The sequence below is a fragment of the Ursus maritimus genome, unplaced genomic scaffold, assembly GCF_017311325.1.
Source record: "Ursus maritimus isolate PB19 unplaced genomic scaffold, ASM1731132v1 scaffold_13, whole genome shotgun sequence".
Lineage (NCBI taxonomy): Eukaryota > Metazoa > Chordata > Mammalia > Carnivora > Ursidae > Ursus > Ursus maritimus.
Window position 1 is genome coordinate 44,389,403 of NW_024423675.1, and position 19,963 is coordinate 44,409,365.

At 44.0% G+C, this 19,963-nt stretch overlaps 1 protein-coding gene and 1 long non-coding RNA gene across 3 annotated transcripts in view; one reads left to right on the top strand and one right to left on the bottom strand.

The window, feature by feature from the left end:
* Positions 1 to 1,400: 1,400 nt before the first annotated feature.
* LOC121102238 lies at positions 1,401 to 3,371 on the bottom strand. The gene is made up of 3 exons (XR_005834281.1): positions 3,315 to 3,371; positions 2,182 to 2,283; positions 1,401 to 1,624 (listed from the first exon to the last, which is right to left on the bottom strand). It is a non-coding gene; the product is annotated as an uncharacterized LOC121102238 (long non-coding RNA).
* An 8,470-nt stretch (positions 3,372 to 11,841) lies between these two features.
* TNFAIP3 (TNF alpha induced protein 3) overlaps positions 11,842 to 19,963 on the top strand; it is a 14,890-nt gene continuing 6,768 nt past the window's right edge. For both annotated transcript variants that reach the window (XM_040627841.1, XM_040627842.1), the window contains exons 1-4: positions 11,842 to 12,009; positions 15,312 to 15,621; positions 18,811 to 19,001; positions 19,675 to 19,822. In XM_040627841.1, coding sequence (XP_040483775.1) covers positions 15,327 to 15,621; positions 18,811 to 19,001; positions 19,675 to 19,822 — 634 coding nt within the window. In that variant the 5' untranslated portion in view covers positions 11,842 to 12,009; positions 15,312 to 15,326. The remainder of the gene's footprint in view (positions 12,010 to 15,311; positions 15,622 to 18,810; positions 19,002 to 19,674; positions 19,823 to 19,963) is intronic.

Here is a 19,963-nt window from a genome sequence, read left to right on the forward strand (position 1 = left end):
AGCGTCTGCCTCCGGCTCAGGGCGTGATCCCGGCGTTACGGGATCGAGCCCCATATCAGGCTCCTCCGCTAGGAGCCTGCTTCTTCCTCTCCCACTCCCCCTGCTTGTGTTCCCTCTCTCACTGCCTGTCTCTCTGTCAAATAAATAAATAACATCTTAAAAAAAATAACTTTTTATCTCTCTTTGTAATATCTCCACTTTATTTTTTTTTAAATTTATTTATTTATTTTAAAGAGAAAGAGAACACATGTACACATGAGTGGGGGGAGGGACAGAGGGAGTGGGAGAGAATCTTCAAAAAGTCTCCACACTGAGCACGGAGCCGGACTTGGAGCTTGATCTCACATCCCATGAGTTCATGACTGAGCCGAAAACAGGAGTTGGTCACTCAACCAACTGAGCCATCCAGGTGCCCTTATCTCCATTTTATAATATCTGTATATACAAACTTCTACCGAGGAAGACAAAGATTATTAAATGAAAATGAGGCATATCATATTCTTTTTTTTCTAAGATTTACTTATTTGAGAGAAAAAAAGATTGAGCAGGCAGGGGGAGGAGCAGAGGGAGAAGGAGAGAGAGAATCTTAAGCAGGCTCCATGCCCAGTACAGAGCCCAACTGCGGGCTCAATCTCACAACCCTGAGATAATGACCTGAGCCGAAATCAAGAGTCAGACACTTAACCGACTGAGCCACCTAGGCACCCCGAGGCATATCATATTCTTGAATAAAAAGGTTCAACATCATAAATATATAGTCTTCCTTAAAAATTATAAATTTAGTGGACACGCCCCCCAAAAATACTGGTCAATTTTGTTGAGGGGGGGTACTAGATAAGGGAATTCTTCATATGAAAAAGTAAACAAGCAAGATAAGCCAGGAAAAGTCTTGAAAAAATTAGGGGATAGATACTCATCAGATCTGAAAATATATTTTAACACTCAAATTATTAAAACAATGTTTTCTTTGAAAAATAACAGATAAAAAATCGATAAAACAGTGCAGAAAGCCTAACAATATATTAAAATATGCACAGAAATTCAGAATCAGTGGGAGATGGATGTATTATTCAATAAATAGCATTGGAACAACTAGGTGGCCATCTGGAAAGAGAGAAGAGAAGAGAAGAGAAGAGAAGAGAAGAGAAGAGAAGAGAAGAGAAGGGAAGGGAAGGGAAGGGAAGGGAAGGGAAGGGAAGGGAAGGGAAGGGAAGGGAAGGGAAGGGAAAAAACTTGGGAGATTTTAACTTTTTCATTTCAGACTGAGAAAGAACTGTCCAAAGATGATAAAAACCCAGAAGCTATAAAACATTTTCTAAAAATTCTGCTTGAAAAAACAAAGTTAAAAGACAAAAATATGTGTTTGTGTTCGTGTGTGTATGTGTGTGCGTTTGCAATTCATACATCAAAAAAAGCTAATTTCCATGTCTATAAACAGTTCTTATACTTTGGTAAGAAAAAGTCCAACACTCAATGAAAAAAAATGCACACAAGACGTGAGCAGTTACAGAAAGGAAAATAAGAATACCTCTTTACACCACGAAAGGATGCTTCCCCTTCCTTAGGACAAGAGCGGCGCTCTGTAAACTACGAGATGTCTCTTCCAGTGAACATTAGTGCGTGGCTGGCGAGAATATGAAGAGATAACCACAGTGCAGGGCCATTTCACATTATCTACCAACTTTTTAAAAAAGATTTTATTTCTTTATTTGAGAGAGAGAGAGCGCATATGAGAGAGAGCACAAGCGGAAGGGAGGGTCAGAGGTAGAAGCAGAAGCCCCGCTGAGCAGGGAGCCCGATGGAGGGCTCCATCCCAGGGAACCCAGGAATCATGACCTGAGCCAAAAGCAGGTGGTTAACTGACTGGGCCACCCAGGTGCCCCCCAACTTTCAAATACAAACATTGTCTTTTACCCAGCAATTCTACTTACGAGAGACGTCGTCCCATGTGTGCAATGGCCCACCCACATGGCAGCATTGCCTCTTAGAGCAAAAGACTGAAAGCAGCCTAATATACATCAATGGTTGGATAATAGTACAGCTATATAATGGAATGTTGTGCAGCCATCAAAAAAATAATAAAGTAGATCACACATGCTGATATGGGACAGCTCCAAGATATTTTAAGTGAAAAAATATGTAAGCCTGAGGAAAGAGGCTTCTAGAAGTTGAATAACTTACCTGAAATAACCACGCTGTTAGTAGGGTAGTTAGTGGTAGAACTCTGCTCTTGCGGAGTATAAAGCCCTGCTTGAACGGGTATTGGGCCCTGCTGTTCTGCTCCTGTGGGGAAGTCATGGCGCTGATAAGATGGGGAGGGTCAGTGGACTGCATGTCATCTGTATCTCTACGGACCCTTTGTTTCTTTAGGCAGCTTTTCAAGGAGTGGGGCAAAGGGTGCAGGGTGGAGGGTGAACTGGAAGACTTTGACCTGGTTAATTGTTTCTTGAGCAATGTATTACAGCTTTCCCTTTAATATCTGTCACACATATCCGGGACTAGCAGAAAAGGTATGGCTTACCAATTCTTCTCTGAATGTCTGGAGCAGACTTGAAGCTGGGAGATCTAGTTCTGGGAAACATAACAATCTGTCCCCTAACCCCTCTGCTCCTTGGGAAGCTTTTTGTACCCAAAAGAAAGCCAGGTACTTATGGCAAAACTTTCCTCCATTCTGAAGGGAAAAGCATTCAGCAAACTAGGGCATTAACGGTTATTGAAAAGACATGTGCCAACATCACAATTCAGTCCACGAGAGGAAGTGAAGGCAGAGTTCTTATCTAATTAAAACAGCTTGGGGAAAGAAAGTGGGCAAAGGATAATTATCTAATTTGGCATTTGGCCTGGAAAAGAAAGGTTAGTATTTCTTTTCTTCCAAAAACTGTCAGGAAATTTCAAATTATAATGCTTGCCTTCCAGCTGTAGGGAATTTTTCATCCCTGAATCCCATGGTGCTTGACACATATGAGTTATTTGTTCCTTGGGTTGCTTCATTTAAAAAGCAATTATTCATTTCTCTATAGAAAATCAAATTTAGGTGCTGAAGATCTTATAAAACAATCTAAAGGCCCAATTGCTGGCATCTTATTTAACTTCTAAATTCTAGTTCCCTTGGTTTAGTCTTCACTGCTTTCATCAAGTGGAAAAACCCCACTTGGCAAAAATATGCCGGTGTTTCCTAGTGATGCTCTGAGGTTTTTTTGGTTGTTGTTGTTTGTGAGTTTGTTTGTTTTTACTTTAATCTGTTTGAAAGTTTCCATGGTAACATGGTGTAGAATGTGGTCGATTGGGCAGTCGGAAGTCTGGTTTTTATTCACCTGCTTTGTGTCCCTGGGCATATCAATGTACTTCACTGAGGCTCAGTTTCTTCATCTGTAAAATGAGAAAATTTGTGTTAAGTCGGAAAATTCTTACCAGGAATTGCAATTACATAAAGTAGTCGGAAGCAAAGCCATTCTGGTAGAAGTGGACGAGAGACCACAGAGGCCCCTCCTTCCGAACCCATCCTGCATGGCTTTGAGGATGACCTTCATATCATTTCCAAGGAACTCAGGGATCCCTGGGTAGAGGGAGATCTTGGTCAAATGTAGTAATTTTCAGTTATAAGGTTACTAAGTCCTGGGGATCTATTGATTAGCATGGTGACCTATGGGGCCAGGAGGTAAGGAAAATGAGGTTATGGTTAAAAAGTTCAAAGTTGCAATTATATAGGATGAATAAGTCTAAAGATCTAATGTATAACATGATGACTACAGTTTATAATACTAGATCACATACTGGAAATTTGCTAAAAGAGTAGATTTCAGATGCTCTCACCACACACACACACACAAATGGTAATTATGTGGGGAGGTGGGTATGTCAATTAACTTGACTAAACATTTTACTATGTAGATGTATACCAAAACATCATATTGTACACCTTAACTTAATAAAAATATATAATTTTTATCTTTTTAAAAAGCAAATTATGATGTTGACAAGAAATCAAGTCACTTACATAAAAATAACTGATTCTCATAACAATACATTCAGTGAATTAAAAATAAGCATATATGAACTAAAATTGGTTTGCTGTGCTATTTTTTTTAAATGGACCAAAAAATTCAAATGCTTAATGAAAAATAGTATAATATAAATAGTATAAAATAGTATAATATAAATAGTATAAAATATGATACCATATTGGATTCTTGAAATTTGCTACGAGTGGATCTTAAGTGTTCTCCCCGCACACACACAATATGGTAACTATGAGAGATGACAGGTGTGTTAATTAGGTCGGTATGTTAATCATTTCGCAATGTGTACATATATCAAATCACCAAATTGTATACCTTAAATGTATACAATTTTTATTTGTCAATTATACTTCAATAAAGCTGGGGAAAATGTTTATTTAAAGGACCAAAATACTGTCATAAAGAAAAAAGAAGAAAAGAAAAAGAATTATCGGTCTTGAAAGTTTCTAAAGCCCCATAACATGCTAACATTCCATAGTTCTATAATTCTATATTTATTTAAAAAAAAAGAAGTAAATGCATAAAGGAATTCCTGAAATCCCTTGCAAAATAAGATAATACTTACCCAACAATATGGAAAACAATCATGGAATGCCTTGTATGATTAATGCAAAGCAAACCCGGGAAAAAAAGGATTTGCCCTGTCACTAAAATGAGCAAATAATAAGAATTCACATTATCATGTGTCATTGACTGCTCGAAGCACATCACATGTATCAATTTATTTAACCCTCCTAATAACCGTAGGTCCTAATATCATCTCCATTTTTCAAACAGAGAGCTAAAAGCAGAGAACTGAAGTAACTTGTTCAAGGACAGTTAGCTAGTAAGTGGCAGAGCTGAGCTTTGAACCTAGCAATGTGATTCAGACCCTGTCGTCAGATTTCTGTATTAAATGTAGCCCACTGGAGTATTAATCCATATACAATTTTCTTGACAGAAGCATAGAAGGATAACATGTTAGAGTTGGAATGACGCTGAGGGACCAGTGTATTCCAAATCTTTCATTTGATAAATAAAACCAATTTAAAGAGGAAAAAAGAATATCTTGGCTCAGCTGAAAGTTCTACCAATTTCCTTAAAGTTTTTCAAAATGATTTCTATCAGAATTTTCAACTTAAAGACTTAACATTGCTTTTAAAAAAGTAAAGCAAGTATTAACTCAGAAAACATCGGAAAAATAGAAGCTTTAAAACTTAGAATGAGTTATTATTAACTTAGGAGACTTTTACATTTTGTCGTGGTAAGTTTTCCACTCAAATCATCTGATTTAGCTCTATCTAGAAATGCACTTTGAAAACAAGAGTTCTGCATGGATAGTTCAGTTATCAAAACAAACAAACAAACAAAACACACACACACACACACACACAAAACCCACACACAAAAACAAAAACAAAAAAACCCTCCTGTAGTTAGGGAATAAGACTTAACAGATTGTATGTTTCTGAGCGATTATTGTTAAAATGCCCAGGGCCAAGAATTTTTCAACCTCCCAAGCAGTACAGTAATTTTCCTGAAGTTCAAAGCCAGGAATGTACATATGAATTAAGTTCCTTCATTATAAATAAAAGATGTTTAATCTCTCATTTGTTCAAGTTTGGGTGTCTGACATCATTGAGAACCAACCCAAGGATAAGTGTTCCGTTCCGCCTGAGAAGCCAAGAACCAGTCACGAGAGCCTGAAGAATCAAGGCATTTCTTCTTAAGCATTTATTTCAGAGCCGAGATGGAATGAGTTACATTTTGGGGAGTAGTTCTTTAAGATACCATGAAAGTCACCTGTTTCGGTAGAAAATTACATTTCATCCTGGAGATGAAGTACGATGCCCGTGTAATTGTTTTCTCAAGACAGTTTCAGCAGATTTATTTCAAGTGTGAAAAACCCAGGCCACCCCAGGCACTTTTTTTTTTTCCAAGTGTCTCAGCTCAAAATAATCCATATTGCAAAGTGCATATTTTGGGGTTGACATGCCCTGAATTCCTTCAACTGTCACCATCATGTTTGGATCTCAGGCTTCTTGGAGTTTTATGATTCTTCTGAGCTGACTGGTGCCCTTGACAGTTGTGCACAGAAGTGCCAAGACAGGCTGCTTCCAGTAACCCAGTTCCTCTGCTGGCCTCCTTAGAACGTTAGCATTGACCATGAAATTATACTCCTTTACACTTCTCTTGAAGGTCAACTAGAAACTGATAATTAGTTCTTTAAGACACTCTGTTCAGTGACAGGTACTTTTCTACCTTTGGGGAGGAATTGGGCATTGTCTAAGCCTTCAGCGTCAAGGCATGGTCTGTATCTCCACTACATATTTAAACAACTTTATCTCTATGTGGGGACCTTTCCTTTAGGGTCCGAAAAGGCCGCTGGTTTCTGCTTTACCAGAAACACCCAAAGAGCAATCATCTCTCTAATGATGAGCCCTTGCTTCTCTTAGAATATTTTCATGTGCTTTTGTTCTGTGTTTTTCTCTTTTAGCTTCAATACAATATCATAATGTATCTTTTAAAGATATTTTATTTAACTAATAGGCATCCAAATTTAAGTTAAGTGGAGTTTCTTGCTGAGCTGAAAACACACCACCACAGGGGTGAATTTGGCTGGTTGGTGTTGATGAAGTTCAGAACATGCCACCCCATATTTTATACTTTGGGTTACTGAATTTTTCAACCTAAAGGCACTTGAATAATAGAAAATGTGGGAACAGTCTTTCTGTGAACTTCCCTTACCTGCCTAGAGGACAGATCCTCCAAATTGAACGGAATTGTCATGTATCCTCTACCCAGGGGCTTCATTAACCAAAGATTGACTCATCCCAGGAGAAGTGACTAGATGTTAACACCACACCCAAACTTTGTCACAAACTGTCACATCGCTTACCTGTTCTTCTAAGGGCCCATTCATCTTCCCTAAAAACCATTTACTTTCCCCTAAATTATCTACATCCCTCCCTCCCTTCCTCTACATAAGCTGTCAAATCTCACCACTGTTTGGGATATGCACTGTTTTCCTATGATGTCCCCATGAACGTACTATTAAAAATTATCAAATTTGTATACATTTTCTTCTGTTAATCTGCTGCTGTCAGTCCATTTCATAGACCCAGCTATCGAATCTAGGAGAGAGGAGAAGTCTTTCCTTCCCCACACAGAGAGAAGAAAGAGGAACGTGATGACATCAATGAATGTAGCCCATTGTCAGTGAGTAAAAGAAGGGCCGTGTGTACATTTAATATTACGAGGTTGATTCTCCCACATTATTAAGTCTATGGGGTGTCTTACAACTACAGACTCCCACATGGAAATATAACAGCTTCTTCTCCAGCCTGCTAAGGTGCTTAGAATTTCCACCATTTAAGCTCTAAGAAGTTCTGATTTCAATAGGAATGTTTCTCAAGAAATATAGCACAGTAACACATTGCAATCTTTTTTTTTTTTTGAAAATGAACATGATTTACCTTACTAGATAGCCAGTCCCAGAAAACAGGCCCCTGAAAACGTGAAAGCCAAAATTCTTTTTTTATGGAGATGAGGTGGTGGTGGAGGGGTAGGATGGGAGAGGAGGCAAGACTGGTAAGGAGACAAACATTATGGCCATCCCTAACTGGACCGAGGGAGTTCAGGCACAAAGGAAGAGAAAAGGGGAGTATCAAAGGCCAATTTTCACAACGGCCACACTCTTCGAAATAAAAACAAATTTATTTCAGTTAACATCCTGCTTACTGCTAAACCCCACACTGCATTCCATCTGGTTGCCAGCACCACTCACTTCAGATCTAGCATTGTTCATATTTGGTCATCAACAGCAGCTTCCACAGAAACAGAAATGAAACCAAGAATTGAATATTTATCCATAATGTAAAATAAAATTATTTTTCCAGGGGCTTCAGCCAAGTATTGACAGGAAATTCAACCAGAATTCACGGGAAAATGAATTTTCTGACAGGTTTTAGGTTTCAGCCTCCCCTAGTTTCAGGCAAAATGGAGTAAGAGGAGCTGTGCTTGGCAGGGAATCAACTCCCTCCCTTCCACTGGAAGGTCTTTGTTCCTGTTACTAGTGACTCATTGGATTACCTCAGTTACGTCCCTTTACCACGGTGGGTCTTTGTTTCTCCACACCCCCAGATAATACCTACAAAGGATCTGAGGTGCCTAGATAAGAAGTAGTATTTCAGGAGAAGTTGGCATTCATATCGTAATGAAATCTATGACATCACTTATCGCAGTTCTCCTTGTAGCCAGAGCCCACAGAGAGCCTGCATTGTCTTCTCAGCACCAGGCTTTGAGAAGGCGAGCACCACTGGTAATCTCAGAGCCCAGCCAAGGGTTATTAAAATTTGAAGCAGGCTTCAAAGCGAGCCTGCAATAACTAATCTGCTATACTCACAAGAGGCTGTTTCCAAATATGTTTAGTGTGGGGACCTTCCTTCACAACAGAGCACAATGCCGGGGGGAAAAAAGGAAGATTGGCACCATGGCCGTGAAACGTGCAATTTTAGTTTGACCCACGATTGCTGTGCCCTATTCCATACAGTCTTAGGAACACACACGGCCATATCTTGATTAAGAAAGACTCCTGAACTACAGTTAGTGCTGAGTCAGATTCAGGTCCCCTTCCCAATTGTCCTATCGGCCTCTCCGGCCTCTGGTTTCTCCTGCCCCCTGCGCCCTCCCCCAACCCACTATCTTGGGACGCACATCTTTTTCCTTATGTGGTATACGCATACAGGCTGCAGACACCACCCTACAGACGAACTCCAAGAGGTCACGCGTGCTCACTCTCTGTGGTTGGTGACATGCGGACCTTGGCACCACAGTAAAAATGGCACATCATTCAGGAATTCTCCAAAACGCTCCATATAATCAGAATTCGATTTTCATTTAATAAGGAAACAGGTTTCTTCCTCCTATGTGTCCACTAGATGTTAATAAGCACCCCTTCCTCCCTGCGGAGTTCTGTTCATGTTGCTACAGACGATCCCGGAAATTAAAGTGCCTTGCAGGGCTTTGGGGCACTCTGCATCTGTTTGGTTCCAATTTATTCCACCAATCTCTCCAAATTTTATATTTCCTTTCCCATACGCCCATACAGAGTCTCTCTGTTCCTCCTCCACTGTTCCCTCTGATTTACCACTGAGAAAATCCTCATTGGTTTTGCCCACGTGTTAAGTTTTAGAAAGGGAAACGTGTATGCCAGAGCCTTGTCTTAGAAGACAGAAAAGGACAGTAAGCACTGGGGGAGGACAGGATTGAGGATGCCTCCTCAACAGAGACAGTCACTCCAGCAGAAGAACTGTGAGAAAATGCAGAGAGAGCAAAACTGAGGGTTACAGACCACTCCTGCACCTGACCGCTATTAACATGTCACAAATCCCGGAAGGCAAGATGGTATAGCAGCTACCTTGGGACACTCAGAAGTGGCAGAGGTGGTCATGGTCTTTCAGGCTTGTTACTCCCACGACTGAATTCAAACCAAGCAGCAGGGGTAAACCCAGAGGGACAAAAGCAGCTGCAGGAGGGACTGAGGGGCCAGAGCCAAACAGACAGGACACAAAGAAGACAAATTCTGTTTCCAAAGAAACGTAAGGGGAGCATGGTCTGAGGATGTTCATTCAAAGACACCATCTTTCATCATCTCAACTAGCCCAGAAAGTTTCCCGAGGATGGAACCAAGTCTTATTTGGCTCCCACGCCCACATTCTGCCACTGCCCGGCATCCACGTTTGACTAAGGGACTGCCGTGTGTTTGTGAGGCTGGGGCCAGGGTAGAAACAGGAGCCTTGAGATTTTAAATCCTGGAGGATCTTTTCTGAGAGTAATAGTTAAGACTTAACAGCGCTTACCTTGCTCGGAGTGAACAGGCCCAGCTCCAATCGCAGCTCTGCTGCTGACTGATTGTGTAGACTTTGGGCAAGTGGCTTAAACTTCTTACACTTCAATTTCTTCAGCTTCAAAGTGGAGCTGTTTTGAGGTTTAAGTGGCGGAGGGCATTTCAAACACTTAGCCTGGAGAGTGGCATATAATAAGGACATAATCAACATTATTATCATCTTATTCACTACCCATTGTGTGAGAGTTGGCAGCTACACACATTTGTGAATGAGTAGCTTATACCAGCAAGTATAAGAAGAAATACCAGGAGGTTTGGAGTTGTCAAAAGTCCCAGCTATCGGTTTCAAATGGCCAGCACCAGCCTTGGAAACTTGACCAGTACCGACTCTCTGCTCTAAGTCTCCCTCTGCCAAAGAAGTGCCACCCTCTGCCCAGCCCCCATCCCGGTCTCTGCAGGTCCTAACTGGAGAGGGAAGCATATTTTTCTAATTCCAAAGCTGAGATACAAGGCCTGACAAGTGTAATGAAGTCAGAAGGGGATAATGCCCAGAATGTTTCAATCTGGTTCTAGTTTAGCTATACTGAAAAATGAGCCTAGGGGGACTGCTAGACAGTATAAGTGCCTGCCTCTCACTCTGCAATTCATGCACCTTCACTGCCCAGGTGCCTGATACCTGTTTTCACAGGACGTCCTTTGGGTAAAGACAGTGGGTTACCACACTGTTTATTAAGGCGTAGGGATGGTGGGTGGGTAAAAAGTACTATCAGCCTTTGGCACCTTGGCATGAACCAACTGTCAGGTCATCTAAAAGAACTCCTAGGGGCACCTGGGTGGCTCAGTTACTTAATCGTCTGCCTTCCGCTCGGGTCATGATCTCAGGGTCATGGGATGGAGCCCCCCACATCTGGCTCTCTGCTCAGCGGGGAACCTGCTTCTCCCTCTCCCTCTGCCTGCCTCTCTCTCTCGCTGTCAAATTAGTAAATAAAATCTTTTTTTAAAAAACTAAAAAATAAATAAAAGAACTCCTAGTAGGGTTCTTAGAGTTCCAGGGACTCCTAGTAGGGTCTTAGAGAGACATGGCAAGGATAGTAACGAACTAGAAATGATGTCTTAACTGAAATGCTACCTGAACATGGCGTCACCTGGGCAGACATGGAGAAGGGGAAATCAATTAAGTGCAGGACAGGGCTGATAGTTGCTCTGATTCTTAATTTCACCTAAGATTGGTTTTGCCCCTGCAAATTTCAAGGCTGCGGGGCCTCAGGATGTCACCTCCACCAGCCTGGGGGTTGGGTGGCGGGAACGCTGGGGTGGGGACCGACAGAGGGCCGTGACCGCTTCTTTTTCTCGAAATCCCCACCGGGGCCCAGAGTAGGGCGCTCCCCTACGAGCTCATCACGTGCACAGCCCCAGCTTCTCAAACCCGACCCGAAGCCTGCAGTCCTGGACGCCCGGGTGGTTTTTAGGGTTTTCTTTCTTTATTATTTCCCTTCTTGTTCTCCACAGTTGGTGATTTTCTGCAGAAAAACGGCTGAGAAAAAAGAACCTATTTCATTTCCAGTTCCCATCACCGCGATTTCCACATGGATGTGACGTTGGGCCAGCTTCCGAAATGCCCAGGTGACTCACGCGGGGACACCCGGGGGCGGAGCTCAGGAGTTTCTCGCGCGGGGGGCGGGACGGGGCGGAGCGGGACGGGGCGGGGCGCCGCTCGCCTCCTGCGCCTGCCGCGCCTCCCGCGCCCCCTGCGCCTCCCGCGTCCCCTGCGCCCCCTGGCGGCCGGCGACCCGCGGCTCTCGGCGCCGGGCAGGGCGTCACGTGACTGGAAAGTCCCTGTGTGGAAATCCCCGCTCTCCGCCGGCGGTAAAACAGAAAGGGAAAAAGAGAACTGGCAGTCTGCAGTCTTCGCAGCGGGCCAAGTGCAGCGAGCTCGGAGCCCGTGGGGGCGGAGCGGTGACAGCAGCCGCCGGGAGAAGTGCCGCGGCGGCGGCGGCGGGCGGCAGCTGGCGCGATCCACACCCCCGGCCGGCCCAGCGAGCGAGCGCCGAGCCCCGGCGTCCATGGGGCGCCTCCTCCGCGCGGTCCCGACCCCCGCCTGCGGCGCGCGCCTGCCCTGACCCGGACTTGGGACTTCCGAAGAGGATCGCGCGGCCGGGACAGGTAACCACCGGGTTCGCGGGGCCAGGGCTGCGGGTGCGGAATTGGCAGCGACTCCCGGGCTGGCCTCGTCTACCTGCCATGGGTTTTGCAACGGTCCTGGAGGGGAATTTGTTGGCTGTTCGTGGCCACTGTAGGTTTTGAAATGCTAGGAGTCGAGGTCGCCGCGCCAGATGTTGGGGTGACAGCTCTGGAATCCTCCAGCCAGCTGTTCCTTTTAAATACTGCAAAGAACTTAAGCTGCAGCAGACTGCTGGCGAGTAGCCTCCGGACTCCCAGGTCGGGTGGTCCTTGGTGCTTTGCTCCTTTTCGTGCCTTTTTTATTTTTAAATCGAGCTCTGGATGCTGTTGGCCACGTCGACCTCGCAGAACCAATGTGGCTTCTTCCCAGATTGTGCAGAAGCAGCCCACCGCGGGTGGGATGTCGGGGAGGCCACAAAACCCGGCGGGGGTGGGGGACTCCGCCACCCAGCCAGTCCAGGGACGGTTTGCAGACCCAGGGAGTGTAGTGCAGGGAGGTGGGTGGGGTCGAGGGACGGTGTTGATCTTCAGTCGCAGCACTGGAAGAGGTGTGCATGTTAAAGTAGGTCGTTGGCCTGCTTTTCGGGTGCTCCAGTTTACAGGGATCTGCAGGCCCCTGCCCCAGCCCCTAGCCCACAGTCAGACAGTCTTTGTCAGCCCGGGTCGTCCCACATCCTGCCACCTGGCCTCTCAGGAAAGCAGTGGTATTAAGTAAGGAAGGAGCTCAGCTCTTTTGAGACCGCTTTGTTTTCAGTTCTCCCTGCCTCTGATCTTCTTTCCTTGGAAAGCTGGTGGCTGGTCAAGTGTCTCAGGGCAGCACTTGGGGAGAACCGTTGTCCATTCAACAGTCCTCTGGACCATAGCCCTAGTGCCCCCAGTTATTGAGTACCCAGTTCCATTCTCATTGTCTGAGGTGCTTCTTTGATTTTTACGGTTCTTTGTACAGTTTTCGAAGTTTGGGAGGGAGACTTACCCAAAATTCGATGAGGCATTTGTTGATAAAAAGTCAGTGAGGTAACAAGTGTAAAGGAAATGTTAAGGGTGATAGCGTATGTCTTTTCCTGTAAGGACGTTACAATCACAGGTCAGGGAAATTTATTCTTTAATCTTAGATGCGGAGAAATCCGAGAACTGGGAATTTGGATGGTGGGTTTTGATTCTTTTAAGGAGGCGATTCTGCAGTCAGTGCAAGGCTAAACCTATGAATGAGATGACCCTGGGCTATGTGGTACTGACATTTGCATGTCTTGCTTAGGGCTAAAAGCTCTCACTATTTGAGGTCTTGGCAGAAAAATCTTTAAGTGAGAAGAGAATAATAGAAGGCTTAGAAAAACAAAAAGGCAACACCTAGTTTGTTTCAAATCTTTTTACTTCCCGCCTCTTCTCGTCTGAGAGCAGGCACTACAGCCACAGGGGTGGTGGTGTGGGAATAGCAAGGGGCAGGTGTTAGGAAGACTATCTGGCGTCTAGGCAAAGCTGTCTGCCCTCGATGGTGTGGAACCTGAGCAGGACCTGTCCTTCTGTTGTTTTGACTGCAGACAGGGAATAAGGCCGTCTTGGATTTTTAGCCCCAGCATCAAGCATGACACTCAGCCTTCAGTAGGTGGTCAGGCAGTGCTTTTTGAGTGATGGACAGATGAATGAGTGACATTGAGAGACTTTGGCCATGCCACCAAGTGGAAACGGGTGTAATGTTTTTATCCCCTCATTGTGCTTGTGGTCCTGCTATAATTTTGCCCAGTTCCACCTTCAGGGAATGGCTGACGTCAAAGGAAAGATTACCAACTGACCCAGAGAATTACTCCTCCCAGGCCTCACTGGCAATCAGATTGGGAATCCTGATCCAAAATTATCACCAGAAAGCAACCTTGTGGTCATCTAGTCCACCTTCTCTACTTTGAGTGGACCACAAGAATTTAAACCACTTCATCAATGACTTTAAGAGAGCCTAGACCCACCTAGGAATGGCTTCCCTAAAAATCTAGGTTTCTTGTCTCTCTTACATAGGTTTAAGGTCTTCCTCAACTAAAAGCTTGCCCTGGCAAATAGTAGGACACAGGAGTGAGGTTAACAATCGCCGTGAAACTTCCTAGGGAATATGTTCAGGCTCTGAAACCATCTTGGAAACCAAGATGTGTGGTAAGGGACCCTGCTAAGGCTTGAGTGACAGCTGGCTTTCCACACAGCTCCACACTGCAGGGATCCCATGTTGTGTCAATTCACAACATCCCAGGCTGTTGGCATGGGTTGTAGATGGTGGGTTTTGCCCCCTGCTTCCTTCATTTGTCCTGAGTGTCCCCCTGGCCATCTTTCCTTGCCTGCTTCCAGACTTTCATTTCCTTCCACTGGTGGATTACGCTTGAAGATTGCAGGGTGAAGACGGGGTGGGAAATGCATCTGAGTGTTGGTACCTGGAGCATGGTAACAAATGTGGTTGGCACTTGAGTTGGAATAATGGAACTCTACTGCCTGCTCTTGAAAGTGTAAAATTGATTCTTCTATTATTGTTAAAATTCTATTTCTTATTCTGATGTTGTAAAGTTCAATGGAGAGGTTCCGAAAGACTTATTGTTTGCTCTTAAAATTGCAAAGCATCTTACTGGAGATAGGCTTATTCAGTTTTTAACCTTAAAAATATTATAATACATTTTATAAATGAACTCTTTGTAAGTATTTCTCTTTGGGGCTGAAGAGCAAATTCTGATCAGCGGCTTAGGTGACAACGTAAAATTGCAAGATTTTTCACAAAACATTTACTTTGCCGTATAGGGAGGGAGCGCTTAAAAGAGATAAATCAAGGCTTCACCTGAGAGCAGGGGTTGCTGAGCAGTGGTCTTAGGGGAGGAGCTACAGACTTGTCAGGGCCGCCTTGTGGCCGCCACTGGCATCCAGAGCTCCTGAGATCCAGGGGCTTTGTCAGAGTGGCACGAGAATGGGATGGGAACTTGTTGGTTATGAGGTGCAGTACCTGTTGCTGACAGATAGGCTGGGCTCCCTGACAGACGTTACTGAAAATACGGGTTATTCCCCTCCTCCTCAGCACCCACTCCCCGCCTTCCTTCTCTTGTTTAGACTAATCTTTAAAAGTGATGTAACTTAGAACAGTCCAGTGTGAGTTAATCTTGGGGGCCAGCTAGTATCCTGGGAGGAGAGGTGACTAAGATCTTTTGCCTACAGATGAGGGTAATGACAAGCTCAAACCCCGGGGTTTCCTGCAGGCAGGTATTTAGGAGTGGTCCTCAGAGTCGGGCTAACGGAATGGGTTTTGCTCCCCTCCTGTTCAGGTGTTACAGAGCACGATGGCTGAACAACTCCTTCCCCAGGCTTTGTATCTGAGCAACATGCGGAAAGCTGTGAAGATACGAGAGAGAACTCCAGAAGATATATTTAAGCCTACCAATGGGATCATTCACCATTTTAAATCCATGCACCGATACACACTAGAAATGTTCAGAACTTGCCAGTTTTGTCCACAATTTCGGGAGATCATCCACAAAGCTCTCATCGACAGAAACATCCAGGACTCCCTCGAAAGCCAGAAGAGGCTCAACTGGTGTCGGGAAGTCAGGAAGCTGGTGGCCCTGAAAACGAATGGTAAGAAGCTCTCGTCTAAGGCTTGGCTACCACAGTGCGGGGTCCCCGTTCCTTCATTTCTGATACCGCTGGCCCAAACTCAAGTCTCTTGAGAGCATAGACCCCTTAGAAAAGAATCCTCCATAAAAGGCATGTGATAAAAGCAAGCTTGTTTTTCAACCTTTTTATGAAGGATATTTTGTTAATTGTGCGTATTAGCAGAGCCACTGCAGCTGGAGGGCTGCATTTCTGAACACATGCCTCCCACTGGAGGACTTCGGTATTTAATTTTTGTGGCTGTTTGTGTAATCATTTGTAAAATACCCTTTCCTGGCCAGTAATGGAAACAATAAAAGGCTTTAAGTTCAAAAAGAAAGCATGGTGTGAAAACTAGTATTACTGTCGTTTGCCACTATCATTAGAAAATGCTCGTAATGATGACCTTACGCATCTTGAATTGATGACATTTTATGGCTTAGCCAGTGAGCAGCTGTTGTCTGCCTCTCCCTGACCTAGGTTCTGTTGGCTTTGGTCCCGTGACATGAAGTAGAAAGATACTCGAGATTTGTAGCACAGACTTTAGACCTTTTCTTCATTATTTTTAGGGATTCCTAGTTCTGAATTTCTTGCTATCTGTATCTGCCCAGTGGTCCTTTACCACTAGGAACTGTTTTCTGTTCTAAACTTTATTGTTTTGTTTTTTGATTATTTCCTTTGAGCAAGAGTATGTGTATCATGGCCAAGCACACTGTTTCATGCAGATACATAATCCTTCATTATAATGTCGCTAATTATTACAAGAAGCAAGGAGACTGCCACAATCAATTAAATGCTTACAGTCTAGAAGAGGGCAGGAACCAGGTTCTTATTTAAGTAACAGTCCTTCTTTAAGACCACCTTGATCAAAATAATACATCCAAGCACAGAAATCCTTGTTGACAGTGAGAGGATAAGATTATTAATTAACTTTGTGCGTTAACTGTGGCCATTTTTGAGTTGGGTAGCGTGGAGTGATTGGAGATAGGTATTTTGCGGTGTTCCTGGGGGCGGCGGGGGGAGGGGGGAGGGTTCTTGTGCAGTACTTCAACATCTTGCCTCTACTTTTGAAGCACAGATTCTTAGAAACAAAGGTAGAATGAAAACTGGGGAGAGCTAGTGTTTACATTTTTCTTGGCCTTAAATCAAGTGATGCGTAGAAGTGGGTAATTATGTTAAGTCATCATCAAGGGGTTTATATTCCTGACAGTTTGTGGTTTTAACTCTCTCCCATTTTGTTACAAAAAAGAAACGGAGTGAACTCTGGGAGAGGTGGAAACAGAGAGATTCTGCCAAACTAGAGATGTGGTAGGAAGAGGAAAACCTTATCATTAACAGAATTAACTGACGTTTTAGGTTGAACTTACTCCTTAAGAAAATAATGGATATAAATGGTAAACACTTGTTTTGCAAAGATCTGTCATTAAAGTCAACAAGGATGCATGCTACAAATAAAGCCACAAAAGCAAGTGCATTTTGATAACATTTTCTGGGAAATAGGAATGTGGGAGCTCAGATCCTCTTATTTCCCCACTTTCAAGAAAATTCCTTAAAATTCTGGAAAAGGAAGAAAAGATATTTAGGGGAGGGGGAATAGACAAAGTGACTTTTACTCTCTGGCTTTTATTAAGCACCTTTTTTTTTTTAACCCTTCCCCTCTAGGAGGGTTCTACAAAGTCAGTGGTCTATTTGGGGAGGGGGTGATTCACAAGTTTGCATTTGAGGCTATGAGACTGCGGTGAATGAGGAAGGGAGTAGGTGGCATAAAATTGAAACTTCATGTGAAAAATTCCAGCGTCTATTGGCTGCCGCGATTTCACTTGTATAATGAGTAGCCCTATTCCAGCTCACCCTGACCACACCCACTTGGAAAGTCCAGGGTGCCCTTCGCAGTTTAAATGTCTACACACCAGAACAAAAAGTACAATAGCTGTTGCTCAATTGCTAGTCAAATAACTTAGCGCTGGGGAATTCCAGATGTTGCTTAGGGAATTTTGTACTGGTGCATCTCAATAAAGAACTGAAAGTAAGCACAAGAAGAAGAAAAAAAAAGCCTTATCTTTGCTCTAGATTTTGCAAAGGGGAAATTTCAACAGAATGCAATCGTTGCCACACTTCTGCCAAGACAAAAGGCTGAGCGATCTTTTTTCGTTCATTCTTGTGAAGACTGACTTACTTCGTCTTTCCATATGTGTGAGTTGCAGGGATACTAGCTCTGGATATATATGATTGAGGGGTTTTCTTTGTTTTGTTTTTGTTTTTTACAGTTTGACTATACTTAAGATTTGATAGAAAATTTCAAAAAGCGTTGATAACCCTGCTTGTAGAGTAATGTAAGAAATTAGTTGACCCCTTCTTCATAAAATCAGTGGTGTACTTGGCCACGAGATATTAAGGTGTTGACTTTTTTGGTATTAAACATTCCCCGAAATGTTTATTGCGTGGAGGTTGGGAAAAAAGTCAGTGTCCTGAATTGTAGGTTTTAACCTGTGAAAGTAATAAACTAATGGTAAAATTGGACCTGTTTCTCACAATGCTCAAAGGCAGGCTGAGGAGGTAGTGCGGTGTCCTCCATCCCACTTTACAAACCAGGAGAGGAAACTCCCAGGCCCCAGAGGCCTCAGTGGAATGGTCAAGTCATTTACCACTGAGTCATAGCCAGACCGTCCCTGTCTAGTAAACCGAGCCCAGGCAGCTTCCTGGTTTGTGCATATTGCCCTGTGTGTTCTCTCCAGAGCCTCAGAGTGACAGTGAGAGTGCCAGTGTCTTGGGCAAAACATCAAGGAATACTGGAATGCGATGGACTTTAGAGATCATAATCCAATACTCTCATTTCACAAAGAGAAAAAAAAACACTCAGAAGCTGAGGAATTTCCCCCAAGGTCACACCTAAACCAGTTAAGGCAAGTCAGGCTAGAACCAAGGTCCCCTGATAATCAGTCCCTGGCCCCTTTGCTCTCTTAGTGTCAGTCATTAAAAATAAGAGTGAAAAGAATGGTTTTTTCCCTCAAAGCCACCATCAGCTTGTGAAATGTTCTCAGTTGGCCATTGGACTAAGAAAGTAAACCGTTTGCATCTCTCACATGCCCTGTTGGGTCCCCTGTACCAGTGGCAGGGCTGGTGCATTCTATAAACCTATGCTCGGCCTTTGATGTGTGTGGCTTCTGTCCTCAGGTGATGGAAACTGCCTCATGCATGCTGCTTCTCAGTACATGTGGGGTGTTCAGGACACAGACTTGGTCCTGAGGAAGGCGCTCTTCAGCACTCTCAAGGAGACGGATACACGCAACTTCAAATTCCGGTGGCAGCTGGAGTCCCTTAAATCTCAGGAATTTGTGGAAACGGGGCTTTGCTACGACACTCGGGTATGTTAACAAATGTTCCGCCATTAAGTATCTACCGGTAGAGCTCCCTGGTAGGTGAAGGGTCTCTCTGGCCAGGCCCTGCTCTCAAGGAGCATATGATGTACTAGGTCACGTGAACTTGGCTAAGCAAAGCAGAGCCCATGGAAAACACCAGAAAGCTCCTGTGGGGTGAACCTGAGGCTTTTGTCACTGCTGGGAGGTTTCCAGGCAGCAGATTCCCAGCTGTGGATCTCTTCCTTCCATTTAGCAAAAGGGCTTCTGCTCATGGCCTTTCCTGTGGGGCTTTGGTTGCTTTCCAATCTGATTGCCCTTTGCATGCTCTACTGAGCCTGCCAGGCAGACTCAGACGTGGGGCTCACCATTCTCAGTCACGAGCTTGGAATTTTTGTGTACATTTGGATAAGGGGCTCTGGTGTTATGCCTCATCAGGGATTTTTTTGAAAGCAGGTACTGTCCCCATCCTCCCCCGCTTTTAAGTTGGCCTTATAGTGGAAAATAGTAAAGGAAGAAAACCAAAATGGGGAAAAAAGGGTGATCATTTGAACGATGATTTCCAGAAAGGGGAAAAGTAAGCTGAGTTATATAAATGAATAATCGTAAAGCAAAGTCAGACTCAGTTTTTAATGCATAGTACATTCAATCATGATTTTTCCCTTTACCCACTTCTCCTTAGAATTGGACGGATGAGTGGGACAGCCTTGTCAAAATGGCATCAACAGACACACCCGTGGCCCGAGGCGGACTTCAGTATAACTCACTGGAAGAAATACACATATTTGTCCTTTGCAACATCCTCAGAAGGCCCATCATTGTCATTTCAGGTGAGATCCCTGCAGGTTGCTTATTTGTATTCACGTGCTGCTCGGCCGGAATGCTTTAACTCTCGGGAAAAGACCCCAAGTCACAGACGATAGAAGCTGAAGGGAATTCGATAGAAATCACCCGAGGGCCTTATTTCTCTT